This window comes from Mustela lutreola, chromosome 3, assembly GCF_030435805.1.
Source record: "Mustela lutreola isolate mMusLut2 chromosome 3, mMusLut2.pri, whole genome shotgun sequence".
Lineage (NCBI taxonomy): Eukaryota > Metazoa > Chordata > Mammalia > Carnivora > Mustelidae > Mustela > Mustela lutreola.
In genome coordinates this window covers 171,623,695-171,643,543 of record NC_081292.1, presented here as the reverse complement: position 1 = coordinate 171,643,543, position 19,849 = coordinate 171,623,695, and the positions used below count along the sequence as shown (strand labels likewise).

The 19,849-nt window shown below is 41.2% G+C and overlaps 1 protein-coding gene across 2 annotated transcripts in view; it reads left to right on the top strand.

The window, feature by feature from the left end:
- Positions 1-19,849, top strand: part of DIS3L2 (DIS3 like 3'-5' exoribonuclease 2) — a 366,764-nt gene that overhangs the window by 59,346 nt on the left and 287,569 nt on the right. The window contains exons 2-5 of one of the 2 annotated variants that reach the window (XM_059167711.1): positions 1,857-1,935; positions 2,555-2,712; positions 11,250-11,303; positions 19,742-19,843. In XM_059167711.1, the coding sequence (XP_059023694.1) occupies positions 2,662-2,712; positions 11,250-11,303; positions 19,742-19,843 (207 nt within the window). In that variant the 5' untranslated portion in view covers positions 1,857-1,935; positions 2,555-2,661. Of the gene's footprint in view, positions 1-1,856; positions 2,006-2,554; positions 2,713-11,249; positions 11,304-19,741; positions 19,844-19,849 lie in introns of both variants that reach the window. The other variant, XM_059167710.1, reaches the window with a different exon arrangement.

The following is a 19,849-nucleotide window of genomic DNA, read 5'->3' as shown; positions in this document are numbered from 1 at the left end:
GGCAGAGGGAGAAGCAGGCTCCCTGCTGAGCAAGGAGCCCGATGTGGGACTCGATCCCAGGACGCTGGGATCATGACCTGAGCCGAAGGCAGCTGCTTAACCAACTGAGCCACCCAGGCATCCCCTTCCAACTTGTTTTATTTGCCTTGCCACTACCTCCTCCATACAGGCTGGACTCTCTCCAAATGGAATTAATGTTGTAAGAACCTGCCTGTGTTTTTCTGTTTGTGTCTCTACTTTTGTTTCCTTTTGTCAGCAGCATGCTTTTCTCACATTCTCAGTTCTTCCTTCACAGCTTTCCTGAAGTTCTCTCAGATTTTCTGACCCACAGGTACTTTCTTTCTTCCATCATAGGTACATTTACCCATACTTAAAAAATAGACTGCTTATCACTTCCCAACTTGTATTTTTATATTGGTATGATTTTTAGAAATCTAATTAGCTTTTGTATTTTTCACTGTGCCTAGTATAGTACACTGTCCAAGTATTTGTTGAGTTAATAAGTGGATGAATGCCTTCTGAATTAAACCATCAGATAGTCTGGCCTCCTGTGTGCACCCTTCCCATTATTTTGTTATTTATCTAAGACCATCTGTTTCTCTCCCTTTTTGCCTTTTTTTTTTTTTCCACTTTACCTCTGAATCTCTTCATGTATTGCTATGTGGCCTATTACCCTTTGTCGTTGTAGTTTCTCTTTTCCTGAGTAAGTATTAATTTCACTTTAGAGAAAAATTATATCATTTCAGTGAAAGATGTATGTGTATGTGGGAAATTTACAGGAAATGGAAGCTAGTGTTGAGAATGACATCTTGATACATTTTATGGGAAAGAAGCCTGCCCACTAGGATTTTGGAAATTTGCAAGTATAGGCTGGAATCCTTGGGCTGGTGGCCAGCTGAGAGTAGAAAGTAGAAATTGTGATGATGTGTTCAGTATCCAGGTGGAAGGCCAGCGGCCAGCTCCACGGCCCTGGACTCCAGTCTACTGATCCAGGCAGCTGCCTTAGATTCCTTAGAAGCAGCTGCCTTGAGCTTGCGGACAGATGATTGGCTTGAAGTGATGTCAGGTAGGAGTAGGGACATATATGCCTAACTGCAGTGTTGCCATTTTTTGAAAGCTAGTGAATCACCTGGGTTCCCTCCATAGTTTTGGATATCCAGTTGTGGCTGCGAATTAGATTTTGTTGATGAATTACAAAGGAATTAATTTACTTAGTTTATCAACAAATGTCTTTTGCCCAATGCGAAACTTAGTAAGTGCTGTATCTTTTAAGTCCTAGTTTAGTACCTATTTCATTATAGCCTTGAGATCCCAGATCTTTATACCTTTTTTCAAAATTCTATTTCCTCCCACTCTTACCCATTTCAGAAGCTGAATGGAACTGCAGAGCTCTTTCATCCCCACCTCATTGCCCTGTTTGTGGAGGTTTTTAGTTGAAGTGGCCCAGACAAGCAGGCTAGCGATACATTACAAAGAAACTCAGGACAGATGGTGTGCTTGTCTAACTGCCTAGGAGAGAGTGACACAAGGACACAGGAGGTCCTCCCTCCCACAATTTTTTTTTTTTTTTAAGATTTTATTTATCTGTGACAGAGATAGAGAGTACAAGTAGGCAGAGCAGCAGGCAGAGGGAGAGGGAGAATCAGACTCGCCACTGAGCAGGGAGCCTAATGTAGGGCTCAATCGCAGGACCCTGGGATCATGACCCGAGCTGAAGGCAGCCGCTTAACCAACTGAGCCAGTTAGCCCCCCGCCCCCCTGCCAATGTTTTTATCATGCATGTACTACATTTCTGAGAGCACAGAGGACACCATAGGTTAAGTGCTCGTCAGTCACCTGTCTCTCTTTGGTTTCAGCTTGTGACAACTGAACTACTCAAGGCAGGAAGAACTCTGAGCTGAGCAGTGGAGGACCCCTTGGATCTGGAGAGAAGAGGTGACCTTGGAACCAGTAATGAGCCATCCTGACTTCAGGCTGAACCTCCGGCCCTTGGGGACCCCCAGAGGTAGCAAAAGGAAAATGGAGTCTCATCTAGCAACTGGAGACCTGAAATAAAATAACAGTGAAATGGAGGCATAGGGCGGGTCTAGGGCTGAGGGCCACCATAATTCTTTTGGTGACCTATTAAATATTCTTCCATGTTATTTATTCTAGAATTAAGTGTGGTTTCTTGTTTTCTTAATTTATTATATTGAGTACAGCTGTTTAGTTTCCTCTAGAAAAGAGACACTCTTTCAATAATTCCTATTTTAAAAAGTTTGTGTCTATAAACAGCAAAGCATATTGAACCCATTATTCAGATTATGTTCTCTGCATGTTGTGGTGCTGATTTAAAACTTAAGTCTCATTTATGTACATTTTATGCACGTTTCCTTATTTTATGCTTGTTACCTATTCTTTCCTTTTTGTGACTATTTGAAATTATTATCTGTTCATTTCATTCTTTTATTAGTCTTTCTACATTAAAAAAAAAAAAAAAGGTAAAATATCTCCAGTTTAAAAATACAGAGATGCTTGGTTGAGGAAAGAGTTGATTGCTGCCTCATGTTTCTAGGTGTGTCCTCTGTGGTTGGCCCACATGGTGTTGGTGCTTCGCCAGGTGACAAAAAGTCAAAGAACAAGTCCATACGAGGGAAGAAAAAGAGCGTATTTGAAACCTACATGTCCAAGGAGGATGTCTCAGAAGGCTTGAAGAGAGGAACACTTATCCAGGTGCTTAAAACGTATTGGGCAGCTATTCCTTGGCTGTGTGGAATCAGAAGTAACCCCTGGCTCATTAAACTGTTTATTCTGCATTGTGTGCTTGAGGGACATGGCTCGAGAGCAGGCCCAGGGCTTCCCACTTCTTACACTCACAGTGCAGTTTGGGGTGCTAAGCACCACAAGACAGAGCAAGTGCTCTGAGATTTGAGAGGAAGGAGCCATTACTTAAAGTTAGGGTTGTCTAGGAATTGTTTATTTGGTCTAGGAGTGCTTAATTGAAGGGATGTATTGAACCAGTTGGTACAGTTGGAACAAGTGACGATAAGAGAAAGAGCTTTCTGAGCAGACAGACCAGTGTGCACTACTAAGACCAAAGTGGAAAATAGGGTTTTGCTGTAAGGAGCGCTGATAGTTGAGTTTGCCGGGAGCACATGGACACTAAGTGATGGAGACGAGAGTTGAGAAGGAACCAGTAAACAGCACCAGACAATATTTGTTGAGCGCTTTATAGTTTAAAGAATACTTTTACAAGCTAGGTCAGTGGTTCGGCTCAGCAGAAGTTTGTTGAGCATCCGCTGTGAGGAGTGAGCTGGGAACAGTACACAGTTAGGAGTATGCCGCCTGGGTGCTCCCAAGGCGAAGGTGGATGAGACTGGCTTTCTGTTCTCCCAGCTCCCAGCCCAGGGAAGGCAGGCAGTCTTGGGAATGAGTGATTTAGGGATAGATGGTAAGTGCTCAAATGAAAGTGTTACTGGGGTATGTGGGAGGGTGTTGGGAGGAACTGGGAGCCTGGAGGAGGTGACTTTTTGGTGGGTATGGGAGGATGACTAGTTGGGGCCTATTACATGAGTGCTATGTGTGAGAAGGAGGTGTGGGGAAGGTGGGCACCGATGAAAACATGATTGGTGAAACAGTGTGGAAGAAGGCAGCGTAGGTCTCCTTGGGCATGAAGTATGAGGTAGGAAGTACGTAATGAGATAGAGAGTGAGGCAGGGCACATATTCTTTGAATTAAGTGTATTTTAGAATTATGGGATTGGTAAATAGAGGCATGGCCATGTGTTACGTGGCTCGCTTGAAAATGTTGGTTGTGTTCCATTCTGAATGCATTCTCTCATTCCTCTCATTTTGAGAGCCCAGCTTCTATATTTGTGATTTTGGCCAAAGATCCAGCCAGTGAACAGCTGCTGTCATCTTCTTTTCCTTTTTAATTACCTTTTTGTATTTACCTGTAGTCAAGTGCACATATGATTAATGTAGACTCTTTGATTGGAACCTTTTGACTCCCTCCACTCACTCTCTGCCCTTTTCCTGTATCCTTGCCTCGCCTCCACTGGCAACTATCTGTCTGTATCTCTGAGGTTTTTTTTTCCCCTAAGATTCCACATATAAGAGACCCAACAGTACTTGGCTTTCTTTGTTTGGCCTATTTCACTTGAGGTCCATCAGTGTGGTCACAAATGGCAAGATATCATCCCTTTTTTATTTCTGAGTAATATTCCATTGTATGTGTATGTATGCACCATGATTTCTTTATCCATTCCTCCATCAATGGACACTTAGATTGTTTTCATAACTTGTCTATTATAAATAGTGCCTCAGTGAACATGGGGTGCTCATATCTTTTTGTGTTAGTGTTTTTATTGACTTGAATGGAAAACTTTTTTTCTTTTAAAGATTTTTATTTATTCATTTGACAGAGATCATAAGTAGGCAGAGAGGCAGGCAGAAAGAGAGAGAGAGAAAGAGAGAGAGAGGGAAGCAGGCTCCCTGCCGAGCAGAGAGCCCGATGTGGGACTCAATCCCAGGACCCTGAGTTCATGACCTGAGCCAAAGGCAGTGGCTTAACCCACTGAGCCACCCAGGTGCCCTTGAATGGAAAACTTTTTAACAAACAAGTTGATCTTTCTGATTTTAGGAGGTACTGTGAGCCACCCCCCCCTCCCCCTTTTCTTTAACTTTCCTTGGATTTCTTTGACGAGGCCTCTCTTAGGAGAGTTGAATCTGCATTTGGACATTTGTCCCTTCATTAATCCATTCATTTGCTCTTTATCCTTCAGTCCACATACTGAGCTCCATTTTATCTACAAGTTTCTTGGCCCTCATTTTGTTTCATGTATGAGGACCCTTTTGTGCCTTTCCCACTTTCATCTCCTGCCACTCTCCTTTAGGTACATGCTGCTCTGTTCACCCTGCCCTGATCTTTAAGACCTGTCCTGTAAAAAAAACTCTGCTATTTGCTTTTTCCATGAATCTGTACGTACTGTTCCTAGTGCTTGGAATGCTTTCTCCCATTATCTTGATGTAATTGTGCTTGAACTTTAAGTCCCTACCTAAATGTTACCCACTTTGAGAAGCCTTATTTTAATTCTCCAAGCAGAATTGGCCATGACTGCTTTCTTGAAGCTGACTTTGTTGTTTACCCTTTATGCTAAACTTATTACCATTTCTTGGTATTTATGTTTCCTCAAATAGACCATTCACTTTCTTGTGGGGAAGGCTGTGTCTTATTCCCACAAATTAGCCCAGTGTGTGACATTTGATTGATGCATAATAAGTTTATATTGAATAAATATTTATTTACTGAGTGAATAAAGGATCAAGGTACTGTCTTTTGAAGATGGGTGAAGGAAACTCTTATTACTTGGAAGAAAAATTGCTTCTAATTTTGGTTATAGAATTTATAGAGATATGATGAGGAAAATATTCTGGAATGATACAGTTTTTGCTCCTTCCTATTAACTTTTGCTTTTGAAGCAACTCTTTGCTGAAATTAAAACAAAACAAAGCTGATCAATGTAACAACTCTTTCCCAGGAGTTTGTAAGTGATTCCTCCTGGCTTGTGACATCATGAGACTCTGCAGCCAGAGCCTTCCCCCACAGATGAGAACAGTTGTTCTTTGCAGATGGGGAGAGGAATGGGTTCCAGATATGAGGTCACCGTGTGAAATATACAACACTGTAAATAAGATTTTCATAAGCAGGGAAACAGAGTCCATCTGCTTTCTGATATGAACTTTATGTGTGCAGGCCTTGATGGGTAAGATAAAAAGCTAGATAAGAAAAGCTATTTAGATGCTGTTGGAGAAAAGTAAACTTATTAGATACACTTGTAAGTATTTGTTAAATTTTATATTCAAATTTAAGTATATTGTGACATCCCTTTTTTTCTCTCCATCCAGAGAAGAAACTTTTATTGAGAGATACTAAGGAGTTATTTTAAAAATGGGAGTAGAATAATACTTTTGCTTTCAGTACTTCGAACAATAATTTGACATTTCATTGGTGTTTTGCCCTCTGTAGGAATGACGAATCCATAGTGACCAAAGGAATCCCTTTCCTGTGTTTGAACTGGCCAGCAGGAACATATGATCATATATACATAATTTTGAAAAAAATTTTCTTTGTAAACAAGTTGTCACATTGTACATATGTCCTTTCTCCATAGGTGCAGTATAGGAGATTGTTATAGGATTTGTTGGAAGAAATGAAAGTACGGGATAGGCCTGGAGGGGACTCAGGTTCAGGGTGATGACCAGAGTAACATGGGTATGATGGTAGGATTGGTTGGTTTCCTGATCTCAGATGATACTTTGGCTGAAGGTGGTTTGGGTTGATCCCCTAGAGCAGCCTGAGGCATGATGTCACAGTTTCCCCTAAAATAGAATATTGGTATAAAGTTGTTATTGGACCTTATAAGAATTCCTAGTCCAGGAAGATAGGACAAGATGGGTTAGTTTCTAGGACCTTCACCATTTGTTTAAAGTGAAATCAGCTGGAGAACATTTGGGTATGAATCAAAGGGAAAAATAGAAGTGACATTATAGTGGACTGCCCCACCATTCAGAAGGCACAAATAATCTTCATAAAATGAGAGGCAGGGCTGGTGGGAGGGCTTCAACTCTGTAGCATTCATTAAGTAGCTCATGTTTCTTGACTACTAAGTGCTGGCACATACCAGTGAGTGTGATAGGTAATTCACTGGGGGAGCCGGGCAAACACAACCTAAGACATAAAGAGGGAATTACAGCATGTGCTTCCCACTGCTTGGGAAGTAAGAAAGATGAGAAAGAAGAGTTAGAGCCACTTTACATGGGGTGGTTAGGCTCTCTGAGCAGGTGATTTCTGAGCTGAGAGCTGACGGGTGGACATGAGCCAGCTCTCAGGAGAATTAGGCAAAGAACATCATCACAGGCCGAGAGACCAGCTTGAGGAAGAATGGCAGGCAGAAAAAAGGCCTGGTGTTTTTGAGGAACATGCAGGGAGCTGTTAGACACAGTGAGCAAAGGGAATTAAGATATGGGAATAAGCTGGAAAGTCAGGCAACTGCCACAGCTAGGAGAGTAGTTCAGTTACTGAAACTGAAGGGTTTCAGTAGGGAGAGGGCATGATGTATTTTATACTTTAAAAATACCTCTCTGACCGGTGTGAGGTGAATAGACTCGAGTGGAAGCTGGGTGACCATGTGGAAGGCCATTGGAGTAAACAGGGCAAGGAAAGAAGGGTGGTGGCAGTGGAGATGGCAGGGAATGGACGATGGTGGAGCTGGAACTGGCAGGAGGCTGATGGCTTAAATGTGAAGGCGAGGCAAAGGGAGGAATAAAGCAGGACTCCTAAATTTTGAGTTGAGCCACTAGATGGATGATGTTGCCATTAACTGAGGCAGGGAAGACAGAGGGCTGGAAGGTGGTGCTGGGGTATTGGGGGAAGGGAGCAGATGGCATAAATGAGTAGAGAGGCCCTGGTGATGACCGTGTCAAGCAGAGGCAGTCTGAGGCATTTATGAGCGAGGACTCTGGAAGGCTGGGCTTGAAGGATGCATGGGTGGGCACCTCTCAGTACCTCGGTGTTCTCATTGGTGAAAGGGAGTAGGATTGATTTGAGGGTTAAATTAGCTGATGGATATAAAACTCTTAAAACAGCCTATAACGTGTAGTATATTTATATAAGTTTGAGATTTTTTTTTTTTTATTGATATAAGAGAAGTGTTTGCTCGGGGCGCCTGGGTGGCTCAGTGGGTTAAAGCCTCTGCCTTCAGCTCAGGTCATGATCCCAGGGTCCTGGGATCGAGCCCCACATCGGGCTCTCTGCTCAGCAGGTAGCCTGCTTCCTCCTCTCTCTGACTGCCTGTCTGCCTACTTGTAATCTCTGTCTGTCAAATAAATCAATAAAATCTTTAAAAAAAAAAAAAAAAAGAGAAGTATTTGCTGTTCAACTTAGGTGGTTGCTGCCATGAAGGGTTAGCTGGTTTTTCAAGAAAATATGGAAATACATACTTATGTGTGAAATTCCTTTGCTTTAAGTATTCTCAAACATCCTGTAAGCCAAATAAAACATGTTTGTGATTGCCAAGTTAGGCTAATTAGCCTGTTTGTGTGGTATTTTCCTACAGTAACATTCAGTTCCTTGGGTATAGGCATGGAGAAGGCAGATAGTTGTGGTTAACTGAGAGGGCCTGCTAGTTGAATAGAAGAGGGAGAGTGGACCCAGGACTCAGAGTTTGCAAGGGCAGGAGGTAATAGCAGGTCATGGCAACTAGGTGGCCATGGTTATGGCAACTAGGTTATGGCAGCTAGGTGGCCACACTGAACATAGTGTGGGGACAAAATGCGGTCAGCTCCTTGCGTTGGAAGTCTTAGTGAAGACAAAGAATTATTGAAGTGGGGTTTTTACCTTAAGTGAAATAGAAGGTTAGAAGATTGTGATTAGAAAGTGTGATATTTGAGTTTTCATGTCTGGAGTTGGTATCATTAGCAGTGGTGCCAAGAGACAGCAGTGAACATGGGGGAGAGTGGTTAGGCTGGGTGGAGAAAAAAAGGTGGCTAGAGTGACTGGCTAGGGTTGTCTCATCAACCACATGGATACGAAGTTCTGTAAGTGTTTATAAGAATGGTGGTACAGAGGAAGACAGTGAGCTACAAGTGGAAGCATTACTGCTTCCACTTTTGATAGTATCACGGATACTATCAAAAGGTTTGGAGTTGATAGCACTGAGAACAAGGCAGGAGCTAATGATACGATCTTCAGAGGATCTGGATTTTGATCAAGAATGGAGAGAAAAAAATAATTTTAAAGCAAGAGTGGGGAAGCAGGGGAGAACCTTCTTCTGGTCCCTGAGACACATGGCACAGGAGAGATAGACTCCCTTTGAGAGCACTTCAAGGGTAGTGATCACATCAATGGGACAGCCAGGTTTCCCTTAAGTCAAGGAGCAGAGGAGCATTCAGAGAGGAGGTGGAACACATAGGAGCCCCACTGATCAAGTCCCAAGGCGGGAAGGGGTTGAGGAGGAAGATGAGTGAAGAGGGATTGGAGTAGATTAGGTGATAGTCATAAAAATGTAGAAATGGAAGTCCTGCTCTTTGGAAGGTGAGTAAGACAGAACCTTGCTGGAAGTCTCTTTTAGTTAAAAGACCGTTTCTTGACATGGTTTACTGACCGCTACCTTCATTAGGCTGTGGGGTGGACTCTGGTCTGCTGTGAAATTCTGGTAGAAGTTTCTTTTTCCTCAGTATGATTTACACTCCCAAGGGAATCTGTTCCTGAGGTCGGTTTCTTTAGAGTATGCTCCACTCAACCTGCAAATATTTTTCTTGAACAAGGCTTCTGTCTTCCCTTGTATGCTTTTATATATCAGGATCTTTGGGATAGACAGTCAAGAACAGAATCTTGAAGGTCCTTTTAATATCCGTTCTTTTAAATAGAGCCTAGAAGAGCCCTGAGCAACCTCTCTCCTTTGAGCCCAGCGTTAGCTTCTCCACGTGCTTTGTGCTTAAAAGGCCTCTGACAGCAGAAGGCATTCTTGCCTCTCTTTACTTCCTTAGGTAGTAACCATTCCCTGAGCTGGAAAGGATGATAGAAAAATAGCAGTTGAGGGGGAAAAAACAAAACAAACCTTAGGTCAGAAAGCAGTGCCTAGAATCAGAAAATGAATTTTTAAAAAATTTAACTTGAGCGAATGGGCTTGATTTATTTGGAGTGTCTTCCGCTCACCGGACACATGCTCTGTGAGGGCAGGCTGTTACTCCTCTCCATTGTTTCCCCATCAGGAGGCATAGTGCCTGCCATGCGAATCTTCAGGAGATTTGGATAAATGTAATAAGCATTTTGTCTTCCAACAACAACAACAACAACAACAGCAAAACCAGCTGTTTTAGCTGTGAAATTGCTGTGACATTCATAAAAAAGGGTGGCCTCAGAGAGCTTTGCCTGCCTTGTTTCTCACCCCCTCTTTCTCTTACCCTAAGCAGAGTGACAGCATGATGGGAGACGAGTGTTTGCCCCCTTAAGCACTCTTGCTTACATGGTCTTTGCCTCTTTTTCCCTTCTGATTTATTGGCAAGTTTTTCTCCTCCATCAAGGACCAAGTCAGACACTGTCCGTGGAGCCTTTCCTGGTGGCCCCAGCTGCAAGTCAGCTGTATCCTCATTTATGGCAGCCTTCATATTTTACCTTATAAACAAGGACTGAGCTTGATCACCACTCTCTCTCCACATTGTCTCAGTGTCTTGAGTATTCAATAAATCTTGAATTAAGTCTACATGGGATGTTTACAATAGCATAAACTGTTGTGTGGAAATTCATAATGTAAACACATATGGTGCACCAGTGAAGGGGAGAATATTTTCTCCTTTATTTTATTCCCTCACCTGTTTTGCTAATTAATGTCTCTTTGAGTCTTCTAGCATTTTAGGGGGGAAATGTTATTTGAAACACTTTCTCAAGACACCCTTTGAGGCTGGCTTTTAGGAAAACAACTGCCTCTCTCCATGTGTTCCAGTGGCCTTCAAATGCAGCTGGAACCTTGGGAGGCTTACAGCTTCCTGTAAGAGCCTAAAATACTGACCTGCTATTGAAGACGGCCCCCGTCTGCACCCCTGTGCGTAAATAGAAGCAGACCCTGATTTGGTGCTGGAATAACATGAAGGTGAAGGCAGACTGGGTGGCCTGCCTGTCGGAGCCAGGATTCCCATTTACATTAAGAGCTAGTTCTGGACCATTTTGAATTATTGACTCATTCAGCTCTGTAGAAGGGCCAGAGTAAAAAGTATGCATCTGGTCTCTCAAGGTTAAGTATCCAGGTTGGAAATCAACCTGTATCCTTCCGAAAATTGTCATGGAAACAAGCAAGCGTGGAAAGGTCTCAGTGAATAAAAAAGGCCATTATGTAGTGAGATGTAATCCCCATAAAATCTTGTTCTTAAAGTAAAGGTTGCAGTGTGAAGCCTAGCATATGGGGGCACAAAAAAATCCCAGTAGCTGCCACTTTCCCACTCCAGGCCAAGCTCTCCTCCTTCTCACCTCTCTGCCTGTTTACAGCCAGGTGCCAGTGTGGCCTTTCAGTTTTTGATGGAACCCTGTTACAGACATCAGTAGAAATCACGTTTCATGCATTTAATGAGTAGTTCTCCTATGCCTACGTTGTTTTGTAGATTGAGCTGTTTAATTAATTCAGAAACTTTTTATTGAAGAATAACATATGTATGGTAATCTTCTAAGTGGATAACTAGTTAAATTTTCACAGATTTCATTTTTTTATTTTAAAGGGTGTATTGAGAATTAATCCAAAGAAGTTTCATGAAGCCTTCATTCCTTCCCCGGTAAGTTCAATGACTTCATAATAAACTTAATGTCACATTTAATTTTTTAAGTGTGCTCTGAAACTGAAATCATATATTCTAACTAAAAAGCAGAGTAGTAAAACAAAATCAGGATGGGCAAGGATTTGTTTCAAATTTAAATAAGCACAATTTGCCTTTGGTTAACAAACCCTCTGCCAGTAGTAAACTCACAGTGAGAGTGGCGGGGATGGCGTTTGTTACTAGGACTGCGGCGAGCAGCTGACCCTGCACAGACACCCACCAGTTTTTGTAGCTGGACACCCTTGGTTTATAGCTTAGAGGGATTTATGAGTTTTTCCACTGATTTAAGTTAATCTTTCCCAAACAAATATGCTATCTACTTTCGATCTACTGCATGAGCTAATCTGCAGATTGGTCCAAAAAAAAAAAAAAAGAAGTGGAATGCTTTTTTCTTTTGGTCAGAGTTTCTCACTTCACTTTTTCTGCAGGAGATAGGACTTGGTCCAAGGCTCTTCACCGTTGGGTCTTTATATCCTTTCTTCCGTTCATGACTCATTTTACCAAGCTCTTTGCTCTGACATATAGTTCACAGGAGGTCTCTGGATAAGGCTGGATTTTGCAAAGCTAGGATAGCAATGTTCTCAAATTCCTGACATGACTTTTCCAGGCTGCTGTAAATAGGATAGCCGTAGAATTATAGATGTTTTAGAAGTGGAGTAGAGCATAGGAGTAAACTTGAGCTTATAGATGAGGAAATGGAATACGTATATGTATTTCAGTTAACATACTTCATGATGTTCAATAACGAGTTGAGTGAGAATACAAGTTTAGTCATGTGCTTCCCCAGTAACCTTAAGGCCTGTTCTCAAGCTCAGTTTAGTTCTTTTTTCCCCCTTGCCCTACAAAAGTCAAGGATCCACATTCGTATCTCAGGTTCCATCTTATCCAGTGGATTAGATAAAAAGTATCACTGACATGTCACCGTGTACTCTCTGAACCCTGTTCTGCTTCTGTGACAGACCATGCTGTTTATTCTGACAGCTGAGGGTCAGCTTTGAGGCAGTGACTTAACTGCAGGGGCAGGTTTGTCCTCCCACGGAAGCACAGTTGACATGGTGTTTGATTCCCAACTTTGCTTGTGAGGTAAAAATCATGTTCAGTAATTAAAAATTACTCATGAAAATCAGGAAAATGCCATGTTAGAGACAGATAATCTCTTAGCATGTCCTACATAACTAGCATTTTCTCTACTTTAGAAAGAATAAATCTTTCTTCATTGGCATACCAGTTGAGGGAGCTCAATTATAATAGAGTCCTGAAGTATGAAGAATATGAGTTACTAAGCATGAAAATCATGGTCAGTGGAGTAAGGAGTTCATCCTGAGAGACTGCTGGGAGCTGAGCAGATTACAAGCCTCCCATCTCCTGTGTGCACTGAAGTTTGCTGTCATTGACTGGAATGTTAAGGGGAACTACATAGAGCATTTTGAAAATTTGACTGCTTGCTTGTTTTCTTCCCTGAGTACATGGTATTGAACTTCCCTACGTTAGATCCCTGGTAGGCTGGTTCCTGACAAGTGTGGGACCTAGGACAAGAGTACAAAAGGAGGCACCTTATATTAAATATTTAGATGTTAGGCTCAGCCGGTTGGGTGGCTGCCTTCAGCTCAGTTCATGATCCCAGGGTCCTGGAATGAGTCCTATGTGGGAGTCTTTGCTCAGTGGGGAACCTGCTTCTCCCTCTGCCTCCCACTCCCCCTGCTTGTGCTCACTCTTTCTCTTTGCTTTAAAAATATAAATAAATAAATAAATAAATTTAGAAGTTATATATATATCAAACTATTGAACTGTTAGGAAAAATACATTCATGACAAATAAAATATATTTCTTGTTAAATATACCTCTGTGTACCTGGGTTCAAATGTAGAATTCTCAAACTCCTTGGAGCTCCATCCTAAAGTGTGGCCAGATGGAGAGGGCCTGCCTCTGGAGTGCCCCTCTTCCCTTCCTAGTCCTAACTCCCTGTCCCCTCTTTGCTGTCTCCATTGCCTCCCCCCGCCCATTCATTAAGGTCCCTTGCATGCATCTGTTTGAGCATCTTATCCCACATGTCTAAGTTCTGTCCACATGCCTTAGAAATACCTGCCCTTTAACCACCTGTTAAGTCTACTGGGTGCCATGGGTGCCACCAGTGACTGTGGTCTATCTCTAGGCAGACAGACCTGGGGAAGATGCTTATGTATGCCTTGGAAGTGGGCTTGGGACTGATTAGCCCAGGATGCGCATTCATTTGGCCCTGAGATCTCTTCACTTTTGGGGAGGAGTGTGACTGGAGAAGGGCCAGGGAAGAGATCCTCTAAATTGCGGGGCCTAGTTAGGTGTTTATAATTTAAATTCATCTGATTTATAGGTGCAAATTATTTGTTGCCACAGTTTAATTTGGCTTGTTAAAGGAAGTTAAGAAGCATAAGTTACTAATGTTTCAAAAGCCCAAGTTGTTCTCCTACTTGAAATTATATTCCTGGAATGTCCTGTTAAGAAACTTTTAGACAGTTGTGTTATTAGAATTGGCTTATTTTTATGCCCCTTATTCTCTTATTTGGCTACTAATAGAGTAGTAATGTTGTCTCAGAGGGAGAAGAAATGTTAAAAGGTTCACCTTTAAGTAACTAAGAACTGACTTTAAAAGCTCTATCAAGGCCCAGTTGTGAGTTTTGGTTGTAGATACTGGAACAATCCTACATTCTAGTTTTGTGGGGGTTTTGGTGAGTTTCATTGCTTAGAGGCATTCTAGAAAGCATTGAGGGAGGGGATAGTAGAGGCAATAAATTATATGTAGGTAAATCCCACAATCACCATTGGTCTGGATTTATGGGTATATGTAGCTCATGTCTATGTCAAGTGTGAACTGGTATGAATTGGAAGAATGTTCGCTGGTGGATTAGGAGTAGAATAGCAGAACCAGGGCCTGAGTTCAGGGAGAGTAAAGACAGGAGTTGTTAGAAAAGAAGATGTAGCCTTTGCTCTGACAATAGGAAATTGAAAAGTTTACTTATTTATAAAACTAGCAATGGATTAAATTGTCTAATGTTCCTTACAACTTTAACATTCTGAATTCTAATTTAAAATTATAAAGTTTTTAGAGAGACAAAAATAGACTAGATTTGTTTATTTAGGTTCTTGCTGACTTTTACAAAAAGCACAGGTTCCATTCTGAATTATGTTGATGCAAGAAGTTTTATAAGTTTTTTTGTGCATCTTGTCATGGGAGGCACCCTTTGAACATCTGTGGAATGTATTTTGTCCAAAGGGAGCCATTCCCTCGATAGAGAATGCTCTTGTTTGTCCTCCCTGCTTGGAAACTTCCTAAGTATTTAGTTGATTACCCCCAGATCCCATTATGTTTCCTCTAGGATGGTTCATTATCCATTTTCCTTTTTTTCTAGTAGAGTTAGTCTTGACATTCAAATAAAGAGCTGAACTCTTTAGCCTTTAAAAGTAGTTAAGTGTGATGAATTGAACTTTTAATATTGAGTTGTTACCAAGTTTATGGTCTTTAAGAGATTCCTTAAATAGGTATGGGCTTCTGAGTGAATCCACTAAGAGCTGAGTGACACAATACCTGGAGATTGGTGTATTGTCTGAGGTTCAGCTCGGCCCTGCTCTTCTGGATTTCTTTGGATGGGAATGTGGCAATACCAGTACCTTATCATCTTAAATCTCTGAGCTGTCTGGGGGTGGTGTACCTGTTTATGAGAGAGGCATTTTATTCCATGTGTTTTGATCATGGGTTGGGATGACCTCCAAACAGCTCTCTCTTCATTCCGGGGAAGTTGGAGAGCCCCATTTGGTACATAAATTGCAGAAGGTAGCGATTGATGACCATGTGCCACCCTGCAGTTGTACACGTTCTGTTTGGTGGTTGCCTCTTCCTTATTCCTTCGAGAAGCTCAACATGAGACCAACTGCAGTGATTCTGTCTTTGTGGCTAACATGGTAGCGGTCCCTCAGGGACTAGGGTGGGGCAGGTTTGGCAATGTGTGTAGGCCACAGCTGTCTGCCCATGGTTAGGTTGGAAACTGAACAGAAAAACTGTTCTAAAACCTCTCTCATGTTTTGTAATTGGAAATTATAAAAAATGCTGAGTGTTTAAAGTTCCATTTTTGGTGTTGGCAGGGCAGGTTTGGTGAATTTGGGATGCTAATTTTAACTTTAACTGAAATGTTACAGTAATCAACTGTAGTCTGGTGAGTACTTAATCTTATCTATACCAAGTGTCTCTACCTACAAAATTTTGAGTGGTGGTTTTTTAATCCTGTTTGCTATTACTTCCTTCAAGAAAAATGAATATTTTCCATTGGCACTCGAGAAGAATGTGTATACTTTTTCTTTGGGATGGAATGTTCTGAATATATCTGTGAAGTCCCATCTTGTCCATGTGTCATTCAAAGCTGTTATTTCCTTGCTGATCTTCTGCTTAGATGATCTGTCCATTGCGGTAGGGAGGTGTTAAAGTCCCCTACTATTACTATATTATTATCAATGTGTTTCTTTGATTTTGCTATTAATTGGCTGCTTGTACATTAGGGACATAAATATTTACAGTTATTAGATCTTCTTGGTGGGTAGACCCTTTAATTATGATATAGTGTCCTTCCTCATCCCTTGTTATGGTCTTTTGTTTAAAATCTAATTTAACTGATTCAAGGATTGCCACACCAGCTTTCTTTCTTTCTTTCTTTATTTTTTTAAAGAATTTATTTATTTATTTGACAGAGACAGATCACAAGTAGGCAGAGAAGCAGGCAGAGAGAGAGAGAGAGAGTGAGATAGAGAGAGGAGGAAGCAGACTCTCTGCCGAGCAGAGAGGCTGATGTGGGACTTGATCCCAGGACCCTGAGATCATGTCCAGAGCCGAAGGCAGAGGCTTAACCACTGAGCCACCCAGGTGCCCCACACCAGCTTTCTTTTGATGTCCATTAGCATGATAAATTGTTTTCCACCCATCATATCGATGAGTCAGCTTTTTTATCCAATTTGAAACCCTGTGTCTTTTGATTAGGGCATTTAGCCCATTTACATTCAGGGTAACTACTAAAAGATTTGAATTTAGTGCCATTCTATTGCCTATAAGGTGACTCTTACCGTATATCATCTCTGTTCCTTTCTGGTCTGTTACTCGTGGACTCTCTCTTTTAGAGAACCCTTTTAATATTTCTTGCCATCACAAATTCTTTTAGTTTTTGTTTATCCTGGAAGCTTTTTATCACTCCTATTATGAATGACGTCCTAGCTGGATAAAGTATCCTTGACTGCATATTTTTCTCATTTAGCACCCTGAATATATCATGCCAGTCCTTTCTGGCCTGCTAGGTCTCTGTGGATAGGTGTGCTGCCAGTCTAGTGTTTCTACCCTTGTAGCTTACAGATCTCTTATCCCCGAGTTGCTTTCAGGATTTTTTTCTTTGTCTCTGAGATTTGTAAGTTTCACTACTATATATTGGGTGTTGACCTATTTTTATTGATTTTGAGGGGAGTTTTCTGTGCCTCTTGGGTATCATTCTAATATTTTTTTGTCTTATGGTATCACTTATCTCTTGAGTTCTCCCCTTATGATCCAGTAGTTATTCATCTCTCTTTTTCTCAGCTTCTTTATTCTCCATTATTTGGTCTTCTATATCACTAATTCTCTCTTCTGTCTCATTTATCCTAGCAGTTTGAGCCTCCATTTTTTATTACACCTCATTAATAGCCTTTTAAAGTTTGACTTGATTAGATTTTAGTTCTTTTATTTCTCCAGAAAGGGATCCTCTAGTATCTTCTATGCTTTTTTCAAGCCCAGCTGGTATCTTTTTAATTGTTATTCTGAACAATTGGAATTGTTAGTTCCAACATGGTGAATTTTTCCATCTTGTCATTCTCTTCAGAGAAGAATAGATGAATAAGAGAAAAAAATACTAAAATGGCAACAATGACCCCAGAGAAATAGACACTAAACAAATCGGAGGGGACCCAGAAGTGGAAAAAAAAAAAAAAAGAAAAAAAAAAAAAAGAGAATATAATCAGACAGGTGGACAAAACAGAGCAATACATTGGATCCTGTATGTATTTTGGTCTGTTTGTTAGAAAACTAGATGCCAAAGTTGTAAAGAAAGAAAAACTTAAATATGTACAAAAATAAAATTAAATACAATGAAAGGATAGTATATGTGCTGCCGAAGCGAGCACAAATTAAATACAATGAAAGGATAGAATGTAATTGTAAAAATGAACATTAAAAGATTCCACCCCCACCAACACATAAAAGGTATATAAACAGATAGGTGAACAGAACAAAGCAATACTGTAAATCCTGAGTGTATTTTGGTTGGTTTGTTAGAAGAAACTACATCTTGAAACCATAAAGAAAGAAAAACTTATATACATACAAAAATTAAATTAAATACATTGAGAGGATAGAATGTAACTGTAAAGATGAACATGAAAGACTTTAACAATAACAACAAAAAAGAATATGATCAGACAGGTGAAAAGAATAGAGCCATACACTAGATTCTGGGTGTATTTTGGTCTGTTTATTAGAACAAACTGTATCCCAAAATGAAATATATATATATATATATATATATATATATATATATATATATATATACACACACACACACACACACAACTAAAATTAAAAGATAAAATTTAACTGTAAAAATGAAAATTAAAAACCATTTTAAAAAAGAAATTGACAAAATAAGAAATTCACTGAAAAAGGAAAGAGAGGGATACCTAGGTGACTCAGTTGGTGGGGTGTCTGCCTTCGACTCATGATCCCAGGGTCCTGGGATGGAATCCTCCTTCAGGTTCCTTGCTCAGAGCCCCAGTTATTTCTAATAATACACTTCTCAGGGGGCCTGCTTCTCCCTCTGCCTCCCAGTCCCCCAGTTGTGCTTTCTCTCTCTCTCATTCTGATAAATAAATAAAGTCTTTAAAAAAAAAAAAAGAAAGAGAAAAAATTTAAAATTGAAAGACTAAAGAGTCTTGAAGAAAAAACCATGAATTCTGTATTCTATTTTCCCCATTGGAGTATTGGAGTTTTGCAGTTTTCTGTGATAGGTAAACTTGGCCTTAGCTGGTGTTCTTGCTGGTCTTCTGGGGTGGAGGGGCTGTTATGCTGATTTTCAGGTGTCCTGCCACGGGCAGAATTGCACCAGCCTTGCCAGGGGGGCAGGTTAATCTGCTCCAGATTGCCCTATGGTGGCTTTGTTCCCTGAAGAGTTTCCACCTAGCTTTAGAGGATGAGGATGAAAATGGCAGCATCCCAATCTCCTGCATCCAAAAGTTTGGGGGCCCGCAGGGAAAAGCAGTCAGTCGCTCCCTCGTCTCTCTCGGTACCCTGTGCTCACCCAGCCTGTGACTGATAGTTTCTGCCTCTGGCACATGACCCCCCTTAGAGTCTCCAAACCCTGCAGACTGCTGCAGCTCACAAACATGCTGCTCCACTTGGGGGTGGAAGGGGAATCTCCTGCTGGTTCTGTCGCTTGCTGGGCCGCTGCTCCAGGAGGGGTCACCCAACTGTGCTGTGGTTCGGGGTTTATGGCAACCCCAAGTTGAGAGCCCACTCCTGGGCTTGGTGATTGCAGCCGGCTTCCCTGCTCTGATGCCTGGGACCTCTGCTTCATTCAGGCACCCCTGGTCTTTCTGTGACTCCAAGGATCCTGAGACCACACTGTTCCTAACCTGGGTTATTTATAAGCATGTGATTGAGGACAAAGGTGTCCATGCCTTGTGTTCATGGTGGGGAGTTCACCCTGCTCCTCAGTCAGAGAGTGAAGGAGCGTGAGAATGCTTCATGAATCTCATGTCCCTTTCCTTTTCTTCTTTGCCTTCTACTTAGATCTCTATATAAGTAACTGTAGTTTGCTTTCTCTGTCATTTTCTCAGTGGGAGGATTATGATTTTGCTGGTTTCTTCCTTGGAGAACTCAAATTCAGGAGTTGGTTCTTGCTCCTGTCCTTGCAGCTGGTTTTCTTAGGGAATTATATTTTGTTGTTCTGTTTTCTTGCAAGCCTTCTAAGTTTTACCCTTCTTTGATACTTAAAAAAATTCAGTTAGTGTAGAAAAGGTATCATCATGCTTTGTTTAAAACAAGGAAGGATAACTTACTCCTTTCTCATTTCAGTTATGAAAGCATGTAGTCTCAGTTTTTTGCTTTATTTATTTTTGTTTGGTTTTGGCTTGACTGTAGGAGATCTTCTCTTATGTTTTTGAAATTTCTTTAACATTCTTTTAACCTGCTTTTATGTGTTCATCCCCATTTCTATTAGTTCCAGAGACTGATTTCCCTCTTAGTGTTCTTATTAAGCCCGCGGACAGATTATAATAGAGTCTACAGTTTTTAAACCAAAGAAGTAATATTTGGTTCCAGGTCTTGGTAAGCTGACTATTTTCTCTCTCCAACCTAGGATGGTGATCGAGACATTTTTATCGATGGGGTTGTTGCTCGTAATAGAGCCTTGAATGGGGATCTGGTGGTCGTGAAGCTGCTTCCAGAAGAGCAATGGAAGGTGAGT